Source organism: Apostichopus japonicus, chromosome 3 (assembly GCF_037975245.1).
Source record: "Apostichopus japonicus isolate 1M-3 chromosome 3, ASM3797524v1, whole genome shotgun sequence".
NCBI lineage: Eukaryota > Metazoa > Echinodermata > Holothuroidea > Aspidochirotida > Stichopodidae > Apostichopus > Apostichopus japonicus.
The window spans coordinates 7,488,833-7,510,753 of NC_092563.1; the positions used below are offsets into that span (position 1 = coordinate 7,488,833).

Genomic DNA, 21,921 nt, shown 5'->3' on the forward strand with positions numbered 1-21,921 from the left:
TGCGTAAGGTTGGCATGTAATATACATTTTTGACTAGTCGCATGAGAACTTTATTTCAAAATACTTCAAAATAATATACTTGTGTATCTTATATTTCTGTATCAAAAACAACATATTTTAACATTTAAAGACATGTTATCTACATATTAATAACATTTACTAATTTGATAGTACTGTAACGCTAACTCAGTCTAAGATTCTGGGGCGTCCAAATATTCCCTGCTGAGGACTGGTGGTGGTATGGAAACAAATGCGGCTTGGATGGTTGTATGTTAGTAAACGACGAGCCTTAAATCTCGCTATTACATGCAAAAGATATAACACATAGATAAACGAGTAAAGAACAAGCGCTGTGTAGATTTCGCAATCTATTACTATAAACAGCCACGGTACAAACAATACATCGGCACGAAGCCCTCAAATATAGGTAGAAAAACATGCACTTAACGATAATGGTCACAAACGAGGTCTCAATACCGAAGTAGAGTCCTATAACGATACGTACAGAAGTGTATAAAAGACGAATACAAGACAGATACAAGTACGACCACAATGGTCGGAGCCAGGGCTACTACCGAACCGAACGATTCAGATCGGGAGCGAAGACTGGTCACAAGTCGTGAGGTCTGCTTCAGCTGAGCTGGTGAGCAGACATCACGTGACCTGTAACAATTACGTAATGTAGCCTACGGCAAATAGAGGGCGACATATATGATGACCAACGGCATCACACTACCAAGTACATTTGAATTGTTCCTTTGATACTTTTATTCCACCTGTTTTATTGCCTTTTCTAACATTGAAAAACAGTGCCAACCCTACGATTTCAGTAATAGCAACCCTTCTGATAAATGACGTTCTGCCGTCGTCTGGCCAAACAACGAAGTCTTCGGCTTTAAAGGTAGTCAGTAAAGGCCCCAAATTATAGCACGCTATAATTGCTAGGAGTTTTCAAAAAGTACTTTCCTGGAAGTCTTTACTCTCCAAATTGTTCTCAGACATTGTTCCCTGACCCAGGGCGGCATTTTTCGATCGCCATGGCGGTAGGACAAGCATACATAGTTCTGTTGGGGCCCAAGGACATTTGGTTGTTACTACACCTCTGGCACAAATTGATATTGATGAAACCGTACATGATTGAATCGAGGCACACATTCAGGAAGCTACGAGCTGACCAGAGGGAATCTAACACTAACTATACGTTGTTATTGACGAGAAATTCAACGGTCAACGCCACCGTTTAGACGCATGACCTTCTTCCGAGCTCTCGGGATGGTATCGCCACTGCTCTTACGAAACACGTACAGTATACTGCACGCTTATCTGGAAAGCAACCGGTGAAGAACATAGACAAAGACAAGGTGTAAAATATCATCTTATTCATGTTACATTGTTCTTGCATGTAAACCCGCTTTTTTGAGTTGAGTTTGTATACATTCTGCCATGTTAGGCATGGAGGTCAAGGGTCATTTTGAGAGATAACCAGAGGTCATAGGCGGAAAACATTGTAAACACGGTATCACTTAAGAAGTACAAGATGCTTGAACTTTAAACTTGGACTGTGGATTGACCTAGGATATCAAATGATCCCTACTGTTTTTCATGGAGGTCAAAGGTCGTTTAGGGTCACCAGAGGTTAAAGGCTGAAAACCATGTAAACACGATATCTCAAGAAGTTAAAGTTGCATGAACTTTAAACTTAGTGTGTAGATTGCCCTTGGTAAGCAAGTAATACCTGCTTCACGACGTGGTACCACTTGGAACCACATCGTGATCGGGTTTGCGTTACTTTGACCAAACAAACGAAATACAAAAACATAACTGGATCTATCTACTAGCAAGTAACGAATTGTCAACGAATTTAATTTATAGTCTTCTATTTTTCTCATTTGGAACCTATGAAAGGGGATTTCTTATATAATCTTCACTGGTCCTACCGAGGGGATACCATTGCACGGTGCTTTTTCAGGGACCTTAAGTTTCCTCGAAGAGGTCGAGTTTGATTTGCCAGATTGCGAAAAAAAAATTCTAGCATAGTTGATTTTACAGCAAATGATAATAATGGATGCAAATTAGCCTCACATACGTACCTCAAGTAAGAGGATATTAATGTCCATGTGCTTAATGTATTTTCGTCGTTATATATTCATCAATTGAATGCTTAATACGTGTTACCGGAAGACGATTAAAACGCTAAATGTTCACTGTGAATTCTGGACTGCTCACATAGCGTTAACATCTTGTCGTACAGGTTTCAGTAATATGAAAGCAAATGCACCACTTGAATGGCATTAATCTATCTCTATTGTTATAAACTTGTTTAGAATAAGGAAGATGTGGTTCTTCAATGAGTATAGATAAAGTCCATTAGTGTGTTACGTGTTGGACATAACGGGGACTGCTTGGTATTCCAGTAATACAGTTTTCTTCATCTGTTCATTGTTCATCAGAATGTAGTCAATTGACTTGTAAAACAATTAGAATAAAGAACAAGGAATCTGATAACATTCTTCCCAGATCAAACTAGTTTTATCCTAAGACGTGTACAACGAACAGATAGACCGAATAGTTGAAGACATCCCCAAAGATCATGTGTAGTATATGTTCCCTTTCGAGGGGAATGGTGATACACACCTGACGATGATCACACAGTCACAGTCTCGATGCAAGGGGACTGGGGTTGAGAGCGGATCAGACGTTCGGTGTTTGGTTTCGTGGCCAGGTTCTAACCTGGGTGACTTTTCTTTAAAAGTATCCTTGGTATTCAATTATGGGAGAATAATCGACAGATAGACTTTACTGTAACTTGAAAACTCACTTAAATAATTAAATAATGAATAAGGCAGAATTCAAGTCTTGATATGTTATAATACAAAGAAAACAGACAACTTTGAGTCCAATAATGTTTCTGTAGCTATGCCAGTATTTTTCAAGATATGTATCGTTAAATATACTCAATTTCTGGAATATTCGTTTAGGCTAACTTGATGGTGACGTCGGCTCCTCACTGCAGTTCTTATAGCTAATATTAATCCGTTGTTTTTGAGGTCAACCAGAATATGTTCGTTAATCTTCATATAAGCAACAGAGCACCCTTGGATGACATTCAACACCATTTGTCCTTAATAAATTAGTAATAAATTATAAACATGTCATTTGAAACCATATCATCTTAATTCCTCCCATTGACTTTTGTAGTGCAACTGAGGAACTACTCTTATGGGCTGTGTACTAAACTAAAAGGTCCAGTCACTTTAACTAGTGAACCTCAACTGTGTTAAGGAGCATTCCAAAAAGCAAACAAAAAATAAGTAAATGTGCTATACAACCCTAGCTAGACTGAGAGCAGTGGTTTTGAACGGTCCACGGCATATCAAAGTTAATTTTGTTCCTGATGTTATCAAAACACAATACGGGGTATATTTTTTGTGAATCTCAAACAAAGTTCTTAAGAATCACTCAGTTTCCGAAACTATACCTACTATTCGGTATGAGAATTGCTACAACACTGTTGCATATAATGGGACCATATTGATACTGGTATACTTTGGTTTTCTTGCAAAAGTGATATAGATTGAATTCTATGTATATTAAAATTGTATCTCATGGTCTTACTGGCTTGTATGTCTCTGGCCTTGCAACGAATATAATGCTTGTTTGGTGTAGGTTGTGTTAATCTTTACCAACACATTTATGTCAAACAATGAGTTTAATTAAGTTCATGCAAACCCTTGTGAACCGCATGACTGTTTGAATGTGTTGCTTAGATTACCACAATTAACCCATTAAAATAAAATCCATTCCACCTTCAGAGTGACAAGAAAAAAAAACGGCTTTTAGGGAATTCGATGGCGCTAGTTTGAAACAGGGTGTTTTTTTAATATAAAATAATTATATGGCTTTTAAAGGCATCCGTAGATTTACTTTTAGGAGAATAGCGCCTCATCAGGCCACGTATTCAGTGGACGGTGGCTGCAAGCATGCCGGTCGCAGAGATGTCACCACCTCTGGCCAAAGGCAAGGATTCACGCACGCCACCTAGTACGCTTCTGGTCGATTTGACCGACCTTCTGCGCGTCCTCCCGGGTTCTTTTGCGACAACAAGGGAGACATGGTACGGGATCCTAGGCCACAAAAAGTACCATGCCTACAGCCAAAGGTATTATCGCCAGAGGCCTGTCTTGAACCCTAGCCACGATTTACACGACCGACAAGGAATGAGTCTTTCATCACCCGCTTAACAGCATCGGCCACCACATCAGCTAGAAAATTATGTGGTTGAATTAATATATCAAGACTTCAGCGTCGACTACTGAAAGAGAAAAAGAAATTTTAACGTGTATAACCAAACCATTGATGGAGTCGAACTCAGTTTCATCAGATTACCAGTCCACTGCTCTACCCTCTGAGCCATTTGACAAGTTAACTTTTAATGAGTTTAAATTGGTCTTATTGGTCGGATATGATCTATTGGTAACAGTAAACAACACTGCCTTCAACGAAATCTCTATTCATCCTCTTTCACTCTCATTAGAACAACGGATCTGAATATCTTTATTAAAAAGAAGCTCACGCTTGTCTTTGTTTACATTGCAGCAAGTAGTAAGAATGTCGTTTCCTTTCAAGACGTAAATGTACAATAGGCTTATACCCAGATACCATCGACGACTTCGAAGCAAGCAGTAAAAGAAAACGGATTCCGTGAAATCTTCTTATTCACAAAAGGTTGCTTAAGATTATGCTCGCAAGAGCTTTCTTGCTGTAAGTTGTCTCCCTTTACAACTATATTCTATACAGACGGTCATTAACTGGGAATTTCAACAAACAATGCCTATTCACATTTCAAGACCTTTTTGAATGAGGAAGGGACAATACTTATTAAGTCTAACACGTTAACTACATTTGCCTAATCTTACTTAGGGATCTGAATGGCTGGAAATAGCACAGTAATTCGAAACCCGAAACATAATTTATAGGGTTTTGAGTTTATGCAAGTAGATTTGGGAAACACGGGGACCGGGAATCATCGTCAACTTCAAGACTTTGTTTCGTCCGCAGTAACTTGCTGTGTTTACTGATCTTCTGAAACTGCGGTATTTGCGTGTATAGCCCCCCCCCCCCCCCCCCAAAGACTGTGCTTATAATCATCCTTATAAATATCAATTGATCTATTATCAGCCAACGTTGTTTACAATTGTTGCATTTTGAAAGACTGAATGGTTATGAGGAAGGGACGGTGACGAGGACGGGCTTTTGATGTTTTTATAGCTTTTATATGTGCACTACATTTTGTCAACTCTCTGAAATGGTCAACTCTATCAGCAGCTAAAATCTAGATAAAGCATACGTTAAAGGAGGCAATAATATCCCTTTCAAGGTCGTAGCTATACTCTCCCTTCAACGCCGCCGCCCCTCCTTCTCATTTCATTTGCCGATATGTTACTGAACCATAAAAACTGCAACTTAGATCTCTTTAACAAAGAAATAAACGAAAGGAATAAAAATTAAGTTTCCTCCCTCCTATTGATTTGAAAAGAGGTATTTGCGTCACCTCATAGAGTGTGGTTTGAAATAATTGACATAGAACAAAACATTATTTGTCTTTCATCCAGAACTCTGCTTTAACTTATTATTTGTCTTTCATCCAGAACTCTGTTTTACTCTGTTTAACAAAAGATGTTGTGTCATCGAAATAGGCGTGACATGACAAAAATCAGGTTTAAGCACGAAAGGTATAAACGTAGCTATATGTAAAGTGGGTAACCCTACGTAACCATGGTATCGTCCTGTATTAGGAATTGGTATTACTATTGGGTGACTCGCAAATGCGTCACGCTCACTTCATACAGTTTGGCGCAAATCTATTTTGTCATCAAGAAAATAGCGTGTCTGAGAAATGGGGAGTAAAAAAAGGCCGGTAGCAAAGCGAGGACTATTGCAGAAGCACGAACAAGGGCAACGTAGCGAAAGACCCCCCCCCCAAAAAAAAAAGACGAAAAGAGAATTTTCACCCCACCGTAGATTCCTTAGGGATTATTACCCCCACCATGTTTTTTTCGGTTAGCTAGGACCCTCAGCTATCACAATCTGCATGTTTGCCATAAAATTAATGGTTGGTGTGGCCACCAGCGCTGTTGCCATGGCCACACATTCATTAAAACTTTGAATTTGAGAATATTTCATATCTTTGTCATTAAATAACCTAAAAGCACAACGTTAGTCACTAAGTATATATATTTGAAGCTGCCCTGGTGAAACCAATCACAATCAGGAAAGTCAAAGTCATCCCTAATTAGAGCTGTTGCCATGGCAATAGCCATGATGAAATTTGAACTTTGAGAAAATATCATATATTATACATATACCAAAAAATTCAAACTAATTGTCTTTTTTTTACATTGATTTGGCATTGCCCGGTTGATTGCAGTCAAGATCTGGATCATGTAAGGTCACTGTCATATCTTAATAGGGCTGTTGCCATGGTAACACCCTGATGAAAAATTAAATTATAGAACAAAATGTAAATTTACCAATGGCTAGCTGTATATTTGAGCAAAGACATGACATTTTCTTCTCAAATTCGAATTACAATTCTGTCAGCATAGTGTTGCCATGACAATGGTCTTGATTGGGAATGAGCTTGATCTGCAATGATAATGATCTTGAGTAATCTACCAGGCAGCCCTAAATCTATATACTTTGACACTTAGAGTGTGTTTCTATGTTCTTTAGTAACATAAATATGACATTTTGTTGTCAAAGTCCATTTCAAACTCAAATTAAGTCAGCCTAATGTTGCCATGGCAACGGTCTTGATTGAGCTCGATCGTGACCTTAAATGGGCATGATCTTGAGCTCAATGAACCAGAAAGTCTGAAATCTATATATATGCCAAAGACACATTGATTGTGTTTTCATGTTTTTTAGTTTGTTAACTGGAATATTAAAATAAAGTTTTCGCCTTAAAATAATCCTGTAATTAGAATCTTTCAGAACCATCGTACTCATGGGCGTCAACAGGTGGGGGACGGGGGGGGGGGACATGTCCCCCCTAACTTTCAAAAGTGGAGGGGATATCATATCATTTGTCCCCCCCCCCCCCACTTTTCAGAGCAGTTATTAAAAAAATCACATGCATATGCGCGATTTTCTATCACAATTGCTGAGCTGATTCAAGTAGAATCTAACTTAAGAATCATTATCAATAAATTGCACTGGAAATTAGAACAGTGCTTGGCCCTTTATCCCCCTTCCTCCGATATCCACCCTCCCCGCTTCGTCCGAGACCTCTGATAAAAGTTTGTGCGATGTTTGAACGATGTTTTAGAGTGTTTTGTGGAAGCACCCCTTCTCGCCAGAAATGGAATTCCCCTTGCCCTACACTGTGAATCAGAGAAAACAACGACGCATTTCAACTTGAAAACAAGTCGAAGACCCCACCAGGAAGGTAATATCATATATTTTAGGCCCTACAGACAGTATTCTGCCTGTATGCAGGATATTATATGATACCAAACTACCGAAAATATTTCGTTTGAGATGGACGCTGTGTAATTCGTCTCCCTTGGTGTCAGAACGGCATCTTTCTACCAGTACTTTCTGTCGGAATTTAGTTTTGTGAGACAAAATTTCTCCTAACAGATCTGGTTCTGATGTAACTAAAAACGACTCAGGAAGGCCGTCTCCTGCGATCTAGGGGGTCTTATGTACCCAAAATTTTCTGGTACGCTACGCGCCAACCAATGGTGGCGCTCCGCTTAGATAGTATAGTGTCCCCCTCACTTTCTGAAACCTGCTGACGCCCATGATCGTACTTGTTAAGGATATAGAAGAATATGTCAACTATTGAAAGATTTGGACGACTAAAATACTGTAAACAGCATAATTTCAACCCTACTGACTGCTATTCACTTCCCCTCACCCTTCACCCTCCCCCCACTTTTGCTACTTTTGCAATATAAAATGATGAATTTTCACGTACACATTCATGGACCCCCGATTTCGTGCTTGAAATCATATCGTTGTCACGCACACTGTTGTTTTAGAAACGATTGTTGCGTCACGATATTATGTACGTTGCACCTTTTTGGTTGTTTGGGTGTTAATGCTACAAATGTTTCAATAAATATCTCTGTTTTAAACGGCCATGTTTCTGCACATCTGACATGCTCATACGGTTAAATTGATGTGGCTTCGTAACATCAGTTCAGTCTTCTGTTAATGCAAGTCCATAATTGTTTTCGGAATACTAATTACTCAACCAAAGAACAATCTCATAAAAAATGGACCCCCCCCCCTCGATGGCTGATATCCGACACCATTTGCCCTTGCAAAATTGTTATTTGTGATTTTTAAACTGAATTTTGTTCGCCTGAATTTTGGGTTGCTTCTGATGAAGTGATGAGCTAAGTAGTCCAGCCGTTTTGATTGATGAGACTTAAACAAGGTTCAGTGGTATGTACTACAGTCCTCGCTGAGAGCAGTACGGAAGCCAATAGATTCTGACGTTTGTTAGAATCCATGAGTTATAGGTATGAGTATTAGGTAAATTATTTCATATACGTTAAGCGTATCGACATGCATCCACAACATGTTTGATAGTCATTTTCATTTCTAGTTTCATTTGGCAGGAATTATACTTTCTGTTCCGAGTTTTCCGAGGGCGAAGACCAATTTAGCCATAATTCCCAATTGCTCAGTCATTTTGTATCGCTTTGATTTGCCCTGTGTCAAGAAAAGGGGACACTTGATTGAAATTAGTTTCCTTTATAAACCAGCCCTGCTTCTCTGACTCTATCGTAGACTATATATCACCATAGTACGCAATATATTAAACGTGTATAGAAACTCCAAATAGACATCTTTCACTACTGATATTTAGGGCGATGCGTGCCTAGCGCTGTTTCATGTTATTGCGGTTTTCAACAAGTTTAAAAGACCCATCAAAGATTACTCAAGATGAGATAGTTATCGTTCGAAGTAAGATATACCTTTCATAAAATTGTCATCATGTGAAGGTCAACAAGGAGAATAATGCAGGAAAATTGATTCGATCCTCAACTCCATTCGCTCGCCCGATAACTTCCCAAAACACCAGTTAGGTCCGTAGAGAACCAATTCGGACCCCTTGGGCGATGTCATATGTCCTCCTTTATAACTTTATCAGTCCCTTGTGTATGCCCCTGACCCGCCGTCACACACACATACGCCATCATGAATGCAAAGGTTACGATTATCATCAAAACCCCCCCCAAAATGTATTTATTAGCACAACCACGTATTAAGACCCGGTGGGATGCCCCCATGGAGAGTCTCCAGACAGGAAGTCTGCCATATATTTAAATCCTATAGGCCTATATGTCGACCTGTTACACATTTAGTGTAAAATTTTCTTTTTAACGTCCATCTGTTTTTATTTATGCTTAATTTCTTGGTCATTAGATCAAAAGAAAACGAGAAAGGCAGAAGGGGATGCTACTTGAGTTGGCTGTATTCTTTTGTATCTTTTACAACAAAATATGTTAACATAAACTAACAAATATAGGTGACTTACTTTAATAAAAAAAAAGGCATACATCTGTGTTGAACTCATGCATGATGTTACCTGAGCACTTTATGGTATCCATGGCAAGTGATTTAGCTTTTACTCTCGACTTATCAAACCCTAGGCAGGGACTACTTCAGCACACCAGGAATCTCTCCCAATATGCATATCTGCTACTCAAAGAACTGGCCCTATTGCAAGGTGACCATATTTTCCAGGAAAATCCGGGACATGATATCGCTGGAAGCATTGCTATTAATCAGTAGGTGCAACATGATGTAATTGGGCACGTCTGATCACCTATTCCTATTTTATTTTTTCCTACCGCATGAACCATAAACAATATGGTACACCAAGCTCTCAAGGGGAATATCTGTGTATGGTATGTACTTACAATAATTGAGAAATATTTCTCTGTTGCTAAGCTTAGGATAGAAATTTACATTTCATTCAATGTGGTAGGCTATACTTATTCTGATACTGCCCACAAAATGAAATTTGTGCTGCTAATATTTATTTTTGCTTCAAATGATTCCTAAGTCCCTCTGAAAAACATGCCCCTAAACGACTTTTGTCCAATTTCGAGCTCAAGAAATGTACAGCTTTCTTTCATTTTTCCTTTGATAGTTTCTTCAACATCATCACATTAAGTCAACTTCAATTTGGCTCTGGGGCCAAAAGGTTTGGAATCTTTAATACACAACTTTTCATCGCAAACTCTTTTGAATTTGCCATGAAAAGGGCATTAGACATTCGACCATAACATTTCTCCTGATGCATTTTTTCCCTAGACAATGGATGAGATGACAAATTTTTATGACAAAGGCAGATCAGAAGTTGATTATCTTTTCTTTCAATGTATGTGACCAAACTGTCTCTGTAATGTTTGGCAGATACAGTCAAAATTGGTCAGGAGTATTGTACAATTTCCCTCATTCTACTTCAAAATAACATTTATAGAACTTGTTAAATGAAGCAAACAACTGTGATGTCATCGATATGCACTGGAAAAAAAAAAGGATTGTTCATCTTCAACATTTGCAACATATTTCAAAAATGAGGCTGGACCATAGATGGCATCCCTCCTCTTTGTTTCATATCAAACAATTGCTTAGGATATAACCTGTAGTTATAAACACAAATATCTGTTTACAAAAAAAAAAAAAAAGGAAAGATTTATAAGAAAAATAAACTTTTCTAAAAATATCAACTAAGAAACTGACACAAAATGTTTTTGTTCCACCTGCCAACTTTAAAGTTAAATATTAATGTTTACATGATATTAATAATTCTACCACAAGAACACTAATTCTTTCAATTTTATTTTAACTTTACACAAGCTAAGCATTTCAGATACTCAATTAAGATTGGTTTTATCCTTATTAGTTTATATGTCACTTGTTTTTATCTATTACGATAATTATTAGATTCTAATTATGCACAACTTGAATTTGTTTTCTCATCATCAAAGATCATTTTTTTCGGGGTCAACATGTTTCCCCCTCGTCAATTGTAATACTAAGTAATTATACTTACAATAACCACATATTGTAATCTATTAACACAAACGCAAGTCAGGAAAAGACAACAAATGTCTCCTCAGATACGGGTTAGATAAGGCTGACACAGGGTTACACCTTTTTCAGCTTCCTCGATCCACCCACAACTGACCCATTCCCACAAAGACTGAATCACTGTAACTCAACCTAAGTCCCTATGATTGGGGCAGGAGGGAGGACATTGAAAGGCATGGTTTTAATACTCACTAAGCACCTTTTGTACCTTAGCAAAGCCCCTTGCATGTTGCAATCTTAAGGATATACGAGGTACATAACATAATTGTTTTTTCATAAATCTACTGTAAATTTTGGTCATCCTTATGTAAAACCTAAACCCTGATAGCTTTGTTTTTGCTGTGAAGATATGACTTTTCAAAGCTCAGAATATCTTTTTTAATTTTTAATTTTTCATCTGGCAACAGCAGACTGATTGACAACATTTCCATTGTATTTTTATGATCAGTGGCTGAATAAATATCTATCTATCATAAAGATGACCTGAGAATATTGTCCTTGCCTCTCCTTTGACACATACAAATCACTTATCCAGAGAGGAATAAATCCTTTTTTTTAAACAAAACATTGAATTCAGAGTGCAAGACTACTAAACAAGAATGCCAATTGTATCACCTTTCAGGAGGAAATTAATGACAAGACAAGAAGCAGATTTCAAGCATTTGGTGAAAATTGTCCCAATATCAACATCTCACACACTGTGATCCATTTACCAACTACTCTGAAACAGTTCCTCGGGTAAAGGATGAGTTTATCGGACAAAAAATGTCACCATCGGACAAAAATATTTCAAGTTCAGAACAAGGGTATTGAGATGGGCATTTTCCAAAAATATTTGTTTTTTACATTTTTATTCCTTCCATTACATGTCACAGTGTCTGTTTAACTGAATTTCATTCAATTCGATAGCCTTATTTCTCTACTTAAAATACGCATACCAATAACTACCTATCATCATCAGGTAATTGGAACCTAACTTTACTATGGAGATCTCTTTCAAAGCTGGGAGATGTCGGTAACCCGCCTCTCGTTTGCGAGTTCAGGGCCTGTCTGAGGAAGTCACGGCATTGGATGCAAACGTCCTCTGTGTGAACAACTTCGTCCTCATCTACCAACTGTCCTATCAAACTTGAGGAAGCTTGTTGATGTAGTTTTGGAATTGGTGGCTCTGATAGGCTGTAAGAGAAGAAAAAAAACAGATATAGGAATGACAAGATATAGAAGACATATCACTGAAATCTCTTCTCTGTTGCTCTCCTAGCCTACTGAACAGATGGCTATGTATAATACTGTACTTAAACACATGTAGGTTGTACAATGCAATGGAAGATGTAGAAGACATATCACTGAAATCTCTTCTCTGTTGCTCTCCTAGCCTACTGAACAGATGGCTATGTATAATACTGTACTTAAACACATGTAGGTTGTACAATGCAATGGAAGATGTAGAAGACATATCACTGAAATCTCTTCTCTGTTGCTCTCCTAGCCTACTGAACCAATGGCTATGTATAATACTGTATTAAAACACATGTAGGCTGTACAATGCAATGGAAGATGTAGGAGACATATCACTGAAATCTCTTCTCTGTTGCTCTCATAGCCCACTGAACAGATGGCTATGTATAATACTGTACTTAAACACATGTAGGCTGTACAATGCAATGGAAGATATATCATAGACATATCACTGAAATCTCTTCTCTGTTGCTCTCCTAGCCTACTGAACCGATGGCTATGTATAATACTGTACTTATACACATGTAGGCTGTACAATGCAATGGAAGATATGGTAGACATATCACTGAAATCTCTTCTTTGTTGCTCTCCTAGCCTGCTGAACAGATGGCTATGTATAATACTGTACTTCAACAAATGTAGGCTGAACAATATAATGGAAGATATAGAAGACATATCACTGAAATCTCTTCTCTGTTGCTCTCCTAGCCTACTGAACAGATGGCTATGTATAATACTGTACTAAACCACATGTAGGCTGTACAATGCAATGGAAGATATAGAAGACATATCACTGAAATCTCTTCTTTGTTGCTCTCCTAGCCTGCTGAACAGATGGCTATGTATAATACTGTACTAAACCACATGTAGGCTGTACAATGCAATGGAAGATATAGAAGACATATCACTGAAATCTCTTCTCTGTTGCTCTCCTAGCCTGCTGAACAGATGGCTATGTATAATACTGTACTAAACCACATGTAGGCTGTACAATGCAATGGAAGATGTAGTAGACATATCACTGAAATCTCTTCTCTGTTGCTCTCCTAGCCTACTGAACAGATGGCTATGTATAATACTGTACTAAAACACATGTAGGCTGTACAATACAATGGAAGATATAGAAGACATATCACTGAAATCTCTTCTCTGTTGCTCTCCTAGCCTACTGAACAGATGTCTATGTATAATACTGTACTAAACCACATGTAGGCTGTACAATGCAATGGAAGATATAGAAGACATATCACTGAAATCTCTTCTGTGTTGCTATCCTAGCCTGCTGAACAGATGTCTATGTATAGTACTGTACTAAAACACATGCAGGTTGTACAATGCAATGGAAGATATAGAAGACATATCACTGAAATCTCTTCTCTGTTGCTCTCCTAGCCTACTGAACAGATGTCTATGTATAATACTGTACTTAAACACATGTAGGCTGTACAATGCAATGGAAGATATATAGTAGACATATCACTGAAATCTCTTCTCTGTTGCTCTCCTAGCCTACTGAACAGATGGCTATGTATAATACTGTACTTAAACACATGTAGGCTGTACAATGCAATGGAAGATATATAGTAGACATATCACTGAAATCTCTTCTCTGTTGCTATCCTACTGTACTAATACAGCATCATACCTCCTGGGCTTCCTGGTAGGGGTTCTTTTGGGACTGCTGGTTGGACTCAATGCTTCCACGGGAAATGAGAGAAAAGTTTCTTTAGGGACTAACATCTTAGTACTGCATAGTGAACAGACTTGTCTGAAATAACAAAACACAGGAGAAGATGAAAAGTATTTATGCTGGTAAAATTGTCTACATGGCAGAGTTCTAACAGGTGGTCTTTTGATTTTATGGGTGGGGTTGAAGAAATATCTGTAATTTTCCTGATTCTAGCCAACAAACTTACCTCTATGGGGAAAAAGAGCCCTCACCGATTCACCTCCCTAATCTAAACCAGAGGTCTACAACCCAGGTCTTCCATGAGCCATGACCTGCCCATCTTCCACCCCCGGGCCACCCTCCCCCTCCCCAGGTTACTTCATTTAGAGATTGAATGCTCTCAGAATGCGTGAAATTGGACTATGAATTGATGTTAAAATAACGTTAAGTTAATCGATCTCCATGGGCAAGCTCTAAAAACAGAAAATACATTTTCGGATGTCGGGAGGAATCCTGTGATCCACAGAAAACTTTTGTCTGTTTATTTTTCTAGGAAATTTATCTGTAAAAGGAAGAAATTAATAGGAGAGTACCTTATTGTTAAAACTATTCCCCCCTCCACTCCCCATCCCCCTCCCTGATATGTTTGACCAAACATAAGTGTTCATTTATGTCTGCAACAGAATATCAAGTATGAAGACAGTGATTAAGATGGACAGTTCATTGAACTTTCTGATTGCCTTTTTTATCTCTTTTTTCTTTCCTTTGGTTGACTGAACAAAGCTCTGTATCCGATTCGATGTAACAAAATGTGGTACGTGGTACGTGATACAAGGAGCTTATCTTACCTACTACATAATCGACACCGACATCTTCTTCCGAATAAAGAAAATTTCTTTGTACAGCAAAAACACACCTGGGGAAATCAAAAGGCACAAATAGAAAAGAAATTGTCTATCTGATTTTGAATGTGAAATATGTATGTATGTATTTTAGATCCTCCTGCAAAGAGGAACTCGCGAAGAAGCCATAATTGGCTTCTCGAAGCCGCAAACTGACCGCAGTCAGTCTCTTAGATTCATATTTAACGTCCATGATTATGAATTGTCAACAACTCTGTTACTGGACGACATACATTAATCTTGGAGTGACCCGAACTCGGGACCTTATGATTGAAAGGCACCAGCGTTGACCACTGAGCTAACACTCGCTAATGTAGCAATACATCTTTTTAATATAGCACTACATCTTTTTAGTTTTTCTGTTTTCGATGATTTAAGTGAAATAAGAAAAAAAATGAAGAAACAAAAGAGCTTTACAATTTTACAAGAGAGTTTTACTGGTTGAATGTATTGTGGAGGTTGTTGTCAATTGAACAATACCGAACAACTATTTTCTATATTCGTTTACCATCAAATTCTCTCATTAAAAACCCTTCCTTCCTGAAGTTTCTGTTTTTCTATTCAGTGTCTCTCCATAAAAGTGTAGATCTATTAAACCTAAATATAATCAGATTAAAATTTACTTTTTCACTAATAACAGCCTCGAGTAACTTTGGGTTAATCCTCATGTTTTCTAATTCAGCCTTGACGAGGACACTTCGTATATGGACCACTTCATCGACGTTGAGCGAGAGGTACTTGCTCTTTTCATCTTTCTCCCCTCCTCCTCCTCCCTACAAAAAGGAAAAGAAAAGTTCAAGAGAGGTCGGAGTAAGAGCTGGAGTTTTGTTTCTTCTTAAAAATACAAATGTACATAGTAAATTAAAGGCTATGGTGACAACACAATATAAATCAAAACTACAGTATGAAATGTTTCCCGAAAGGTAATGGGGGCAGTATTGAAGAACTTAGCATGCACAGACTCCAGATGTAAGACCTGATTAATTTGCAGATGACATTGCAAGGGTCCTACCTGTACTGCGTAAGATTTGTCACAGGGGTTCTACTCGTAATGCATCATGTTGGCATGTAGTGTACATGCTTGAGTAGTCGAATGAGATCTTTATTTCAGAATACAATGTAAATTATGTGTGTTCCTTACATCATCTGCCATGCCAGCAATTATTTCTTAGTTCTATAACTTCAGTATGAAATGAAACAAAAAAGATTGTTACTACCTGCAAATTGATAGAGATTGACATCTTTGAGTAGATACATGCTCAGAGCTACAAACTAATATTCTGTTTTTTCACTTTAAAGGTAGGTTCACTTTACTCCTGTTTTTCAATAGTTTTCATAATATATCCTATTTAAAGGAATGTTACAATGTTTGAGGTAAATTTTCTTCACAACTTCCCACAACAAAAACAATTAAATCTTTGTAATTCATAATCCACATGGCCTGTTAGGATAATTAGGTGACAAGTGTGTGAATTCAATATTATTGAATGGTAAATATTTTCCATAAACACCAGCCAACAAATTACTGCTAATTTTGGGTAAATAAATCAGGAAGGCCAATCTATAAAAATTAACGAGAAAACCCGACATTTATCCATCAACAGCAGCTAATGCCGAATGAAAGAAACAATTAACTGTATTAGATTCACAGACATGTCTCTCAGAAAATCGAAAATCTCCTATAATAATGGCCAAAACGTGATAAATCTTCTGGACAAGCTGAGTTAGGATAAATAAATATGTTTGAAGCTAATGAGGTTCAGATCACTAAAGCATTTCACATCTGGATTTGTCATTAGTCTGTTTGGTTTATTCAAACCTTGTTCCCTTCAAAAAATAATTGGTTTACCATCATGTATACAGTGAGATTACTTGTATCTGACATATTGATCAAGATATAATCTGTATAAATAGTACCACAGTGTATCATAACCATCTATGGAAAACACTCAACATCACTAAACCTAAGGGTGAAGCAATAACACATTATAAGTTCAAAACTTTACTTACTACTTCAATTGGCAGAAATGGTTAATCACTTTCATATTCGATGGTGCATGGATAAACGGTCAATACCTCGCTAATTAAGAGCCAAGCACAATCTTGTAACCATGGTGATCTCTTAGTAAGACTGAGTGTCATCTTCATCATTATTAATATTAAATGTGAGACACGTTTGGTCAGAATGATGCAACATTACAATCCAATGAAAACTACAAATCATCTGAATTTGAACGAACAAGCAACCTTGAGAAAGGCACCGCCTCTCAGCATCTCTGACAGATAATTCTACGAGAAACAATGTTCATGAAACAATATTTCATCTCACCTCGAACGGTTTCCACCACGGCTCCATCTGACAGAGTGATACACTGTGTCTCCTGGGACTGTCTATACAGAAATCAATGGACTGAATGTCGTCAAAGCTAGACACAGATGAATGAGTAGGAGAGATATCTGGTGCACCTTAACAAAACCAAAGCAAGAGAACAGAAAATACTTAAAGGAATTCATGTTATACGGAAGGTACAAGGTATCATTGGGTTTGAAATGGGCTCAGAAGGAATAACTACTGCTCTGCTGACAAGGTTGTAGGATTTATAATAATTTCATCCCACACTACATCTGTCTAGTGATGAGGCGTGGGATACAGGTGAATACAGGTGAATAGGTGAATAATATAGTATAAAATGATATCTGAAGGGAAAAAAATGAGAATGACAGGAGGATCACCTCAAAATCAACCCCTTCAAAAAGAAAGGCAAATTAGGGTAAACCTCGACATTTTGGCTATTAATTAATTTCAATGTTGGGGAGACAAAACTCCGACCTAAACAACTGTTGATTGACGTTGGTGACATACAAACAAACAAATAAATATTGCGTTTACCTTCCAGAGAACTAGACATGCCGATCAGCTTCCTTCGAGTCTCCGCATCAAGGTGAAATCCATCCGGACTCATTGGCTCCTCTTCCTCTGTGTCATTCTAACGGGAAATAATTAATTACCATGATCACTGTGGAGCGCTAACGAGGCATCATTCATTATTAACATAATCTTAATAATCAGAAAGGAATGTATCTTTAAAGAGGGAAATGAATGTCACCGCAGTCCGGAAAATCTCGATGACATCTCGTTCATACCTCCCTTCCAGGGTGCAATGTCTCATCCCTAAAGAGCGGTACTATCCACTTCCCTATTGACAATATAAGGTGGCATTCATCAATTCTTGGTTATTAAATAATTAGTATCTAAACAAATGGAAATATCTGCAAACCTTATTGATTTAATGACTGTTTGATCAAATCACTTGCAAGAGGTTTGAGATTCCTGTAGATAGAATGAACCTTCACATCAAAATCGATACAAAAGCTGTTCATCCCAATCCAACCGACTAACATCACCAATACCAACAAACCTGAAGTCTAAGGAGAGGGGATGTGGACCAAATCAACCACACATATGAGAAGGATCTCATCTCCGACAATTGCAATGTCCCCCCCCTTCCCCCTCACTCTCCCCAACTGTCTCGATTCCAATGTTAGGTAGATCCAGTCTATACCTACAAACATTACATTTATCAATCTAGGAAAAAAGAAAATAAGCCCATTTTTGTGATCCCTAATAGACCTCTGTCAATTGAGATGTTGATATAAAGTTTACAGGAAGGATATGCCTTTCCAAATATCTTATGCTTTTAATTCAATTTACCTCTGTTTCGCTTGCAGACCAGCTGAAGGCCAATCCCGGTTCTATCTTCTTCTTAACGGCCTCTGGTGAATCTAAGTAACTGTAATCGTACTCCGAACCGGAACTCGAGGAATCGTCGTGATGCAACTTCTTGACTTTCTTTTTTCTGGGTTTCCGATCTGAAAACAGGGAAAAGTGCTCTTTCCTAATTACAATTGATATATGCAAGATGGCTGTTCGGCACAAATGCAATAGTGACAACCGAGGGTAGTAAGGACGGTAAACTGGCTCATTTAGAAAACATGATCAATGCGACTTGTGGATGAGAGATGGCTGTTAATAAAGCTTTTCAGAAAATTTACAGCTTGCTGTGATCAATTCCCTTCAATCCCTGCCAACTAGGAGGAAATTTAGAGTAACTTCTTGCTTTAAATATCAAGAGTGTACTCTGTCCTAAAATTCCCCCGCCCCCTCATCTAACAACTTTTGACAAAAAATTGACGAGGGGCATGACGATACATCTCTGCATAGCATCATTGTCTGGAAATCCCTGAACAAACAGAAATGCAACGAGTCATTCCTCAAGTGTACCAAACTGAACTTATACGAACCTTACTACAAATCTTGCGACATACACTTGAATATTTTGTCTTACTGATTTCAATTTCTACTCCAATTTCTAATAAGCCAAAGAAAGTGAGATTTCGGTATTAAAAAATTAACCTATAAACCACCCAATGGATAATGACAACTTTTACTTTGCATCTAAATTTTCACTACTTGAGCATTCCTATCAAAATTTGGGGGGTCATTTTTCTAGTCCTATATTTTCAACTCACTTGATATTTTCCTCTCTGAGACGGGCTTCAAGTTTGGTCTGGATCGAATCTCTCTCATGACCCGTTCGTGTTGACTCTCACCTCTCGACTGTTCGCGTTCTTCCTCTGGAACCTGGAAAAGATTGGGCGACGGAAAATGTCAGGAAATTTCTAAAAATTCGAAGCACATCTGAAATACCTGATAGAGTCTGAGAAAGAAATGGCAAGCTTCACAAGAGACCAGCTATTCCTTTACTACTGATCACAACTAACTTCAAAGGATAAATCTTGAATAATCTTATCTTTACAGTAAAGAGAAGCACCAACTCCTAGGTGAAAGTACACATCTTGAAAATATTTCCTCTCTTTTCTAGTAATAGTTGTACTCACAACGCCAGTCGCATGGGGTACGAAAGGTTCTTGTCGGTGGTTCGCACAGGTATGCGACATGTGCATTCTTGTTGACATACAATAGGTAGACCGCACTAGACTAAACACTACACTGATCTGACGATCAGTCTGGACGACCAACAAGACTTGCTGATACTGCAGGAAACCCAATATTTACAAACAACATGTAACTAACCAGCAATTAAAACTGATGACTTCCTCTCATCAATGTTTATGATTATCTGTCTCCTTTTGCAGGTGGAAATACTTTAATATTTTCAGACGGAACCATCAGTAAACAACTAAACATCCAACAACTTCAACATAACACAGAATTGGAACTTTCCTCAACATTGCATCGCCCTCAGGAAGCTAAAATGGACACAATTTTTACAATCTGTTTGTTGACCTCTTGGCTGAGACACCTTTAGGAAGGAAACATTTGTCTTTCTGATGATTTCCAAAGATGAATATGACTGGAAAACTTCTATTTATTATCTGTTACATGCAGCAGTCACCTTCAGAGCTAACCCAAGACTAAGGTTCCCCATTAACAATATTTGCAAGATTCTGTGTTGGGTTTTCCCTTATTGCAATCTTTGGGTGGGTTGGAGGGTATGGAGGGGGGGCTGATTTGGCCTGGTGGCAGCCTACTGAGAACCCCTGCTATTGAGCATCTATAGAATATATAGAACAAAAGGTATGTCTAGGTGGATATTAAAAGGGGCAGTGCTTTTGAATTTGGATTATTTATAAGAATTTTTTGGAAGACTTCAACAATGGTTTAATAAAATAGTCTAGGACATGGCAAAGATCATTCAGTTACAAACATTTAAAGGACTAAGGACACCTAGCAATGGCACTGTCCAAATCACTCTAATAGGCATTAGAAATCATGAAAATAGCCGCAACTTACATCAAAATACATCAAAGATTGACCATTGTACAAGTCTTTTTTTTTCAATTCTAGTTTTACTTATGAATAAACATTAGCTAATTATGCACATTGATGATTTAAAGGGAGTGACTGCCTGTTACAGTATCCCTTTGTTTTTACATCCTTCGTTTCATGGAAACTGAACACAGGTTTGTGGCCTAAGGGCAATGTTTTGAAATATTTTATTGTCTTCTTCAAAAAAAGAGGAACATGACATTATTCAAATGATGTATGTGGGCTTGTAATTAGGGGCTTATACTTATTCAGGACTAAAATAAGAAATTTTGATGAGCACAACACTCTACGTCACAGTTTGAACATATTTAAAGAGTTTCTACAGATTGAAAGAAAAAAAAGAAAAGAATGAGATTATCACACATGAAAAATGTACTGAGATTAGGGGCAAATTGGCTATGTGTCAGTAGACCTTTAATAGTTGGTTGGAAATACCTCTAACACTCACCAACTCAACAAATAAACAACAGAAAAACTGGCTACAAAAGTAATAAACTGTAACTCATCTACAGTACAGGAAATACGTTATTGGTTGTTTCTACAACGACAGTGATGATGAATTTATACTTTATTCAGCACTCATAAACAAGTTCTTTATATTTATTGACATTGATTTTTGCCATGGCTGCAAAAAACAAACAAAATGAAAACTTGAATAAACTAAAAATCCATAACTTCCATCCTTGTGCAAGTGTGTTGTGTTGTTCACGATTTATGGATTCTAACTTGCTGGGTTCATGCATACTACAGCATACGAACATACCAATTAAGGTTGAGATGCCAGATGATTTAATCAAATCGCCAACACCAAGGAATAAATGCAAAGAGAAAGGCATGTGAAGATTCTGTACAAGGTGGGGCAGGGTCTAAATTTTCTCTGAATACCAAGGCAAAAAACCAGAAAGAGATTTGGAGCATTGTAGGATGAGTATAGACAAAACTATGAATTTTGATTTATAACAGACCAATTTACATAATCATGATTTATGACAGACCAATTAACATAATCATGATTTATGACAGACCAATTTACATAATCATCTTCATTGCAATTCATAAACTGTTTGTTCATATGAACATAATAGAGTCAACATGTGTGTTTTTTTAACAAAGAAATATCACATGTTTAAAATAATTGCTTG

The 21,921-nt window shown here is 37.7% G+C and overlaps 1 protein-coding gene across 2 annotated transcripts in view; it reads right to left on the reverse strand.

Moving 5' to 3' along the window:
- Positions 1-9,470: 9,470 nt before the first annotated feature.
- Positions 9,471-21,921, reverse strand: part of LOC139961823 (protein spire homolog 1-like) — a 50,767-nt gene continuing 38,316 nt past the window's right edge. For both annotated transcript variants that reach the window (XM_071961369.1, XM_071961376.1), the window contains 8 exons: positions 19,459-19,570; positions 18,641-18,798; positions 17,819-17,915; positions 17,258-17,394; positions 15,552-15,701; positions 14,875-14,942; positions 14,003-14,125; positions 9,471-12,294 (listed from right to left, as the gene is read on the reverse strand). In XM_071961369.1, coding sequence (XP_071817470.1) covers positions 12,063-12,294; positions 14,003-14,125; positions 14,875-14,942; positions 15,552-15,701; positions 17,258-17,394; positions 17,819-17,915; positions 18,641-18,798; positions 19,459-19,570 — 1,077 coding nt within the window. In that variant the 3' untranslated portion in view covers positions 9,471-12,062. The remainder of the gene's footprint in view (positions 12,295-14,002; positions 14,126-14,874; positions 14,943-15,551; positions 15,702-17,257; positions 17,395-17,818; positions 17,916-18,640; positions 18,799-19,458; positions 19,571-21,921) is intronic.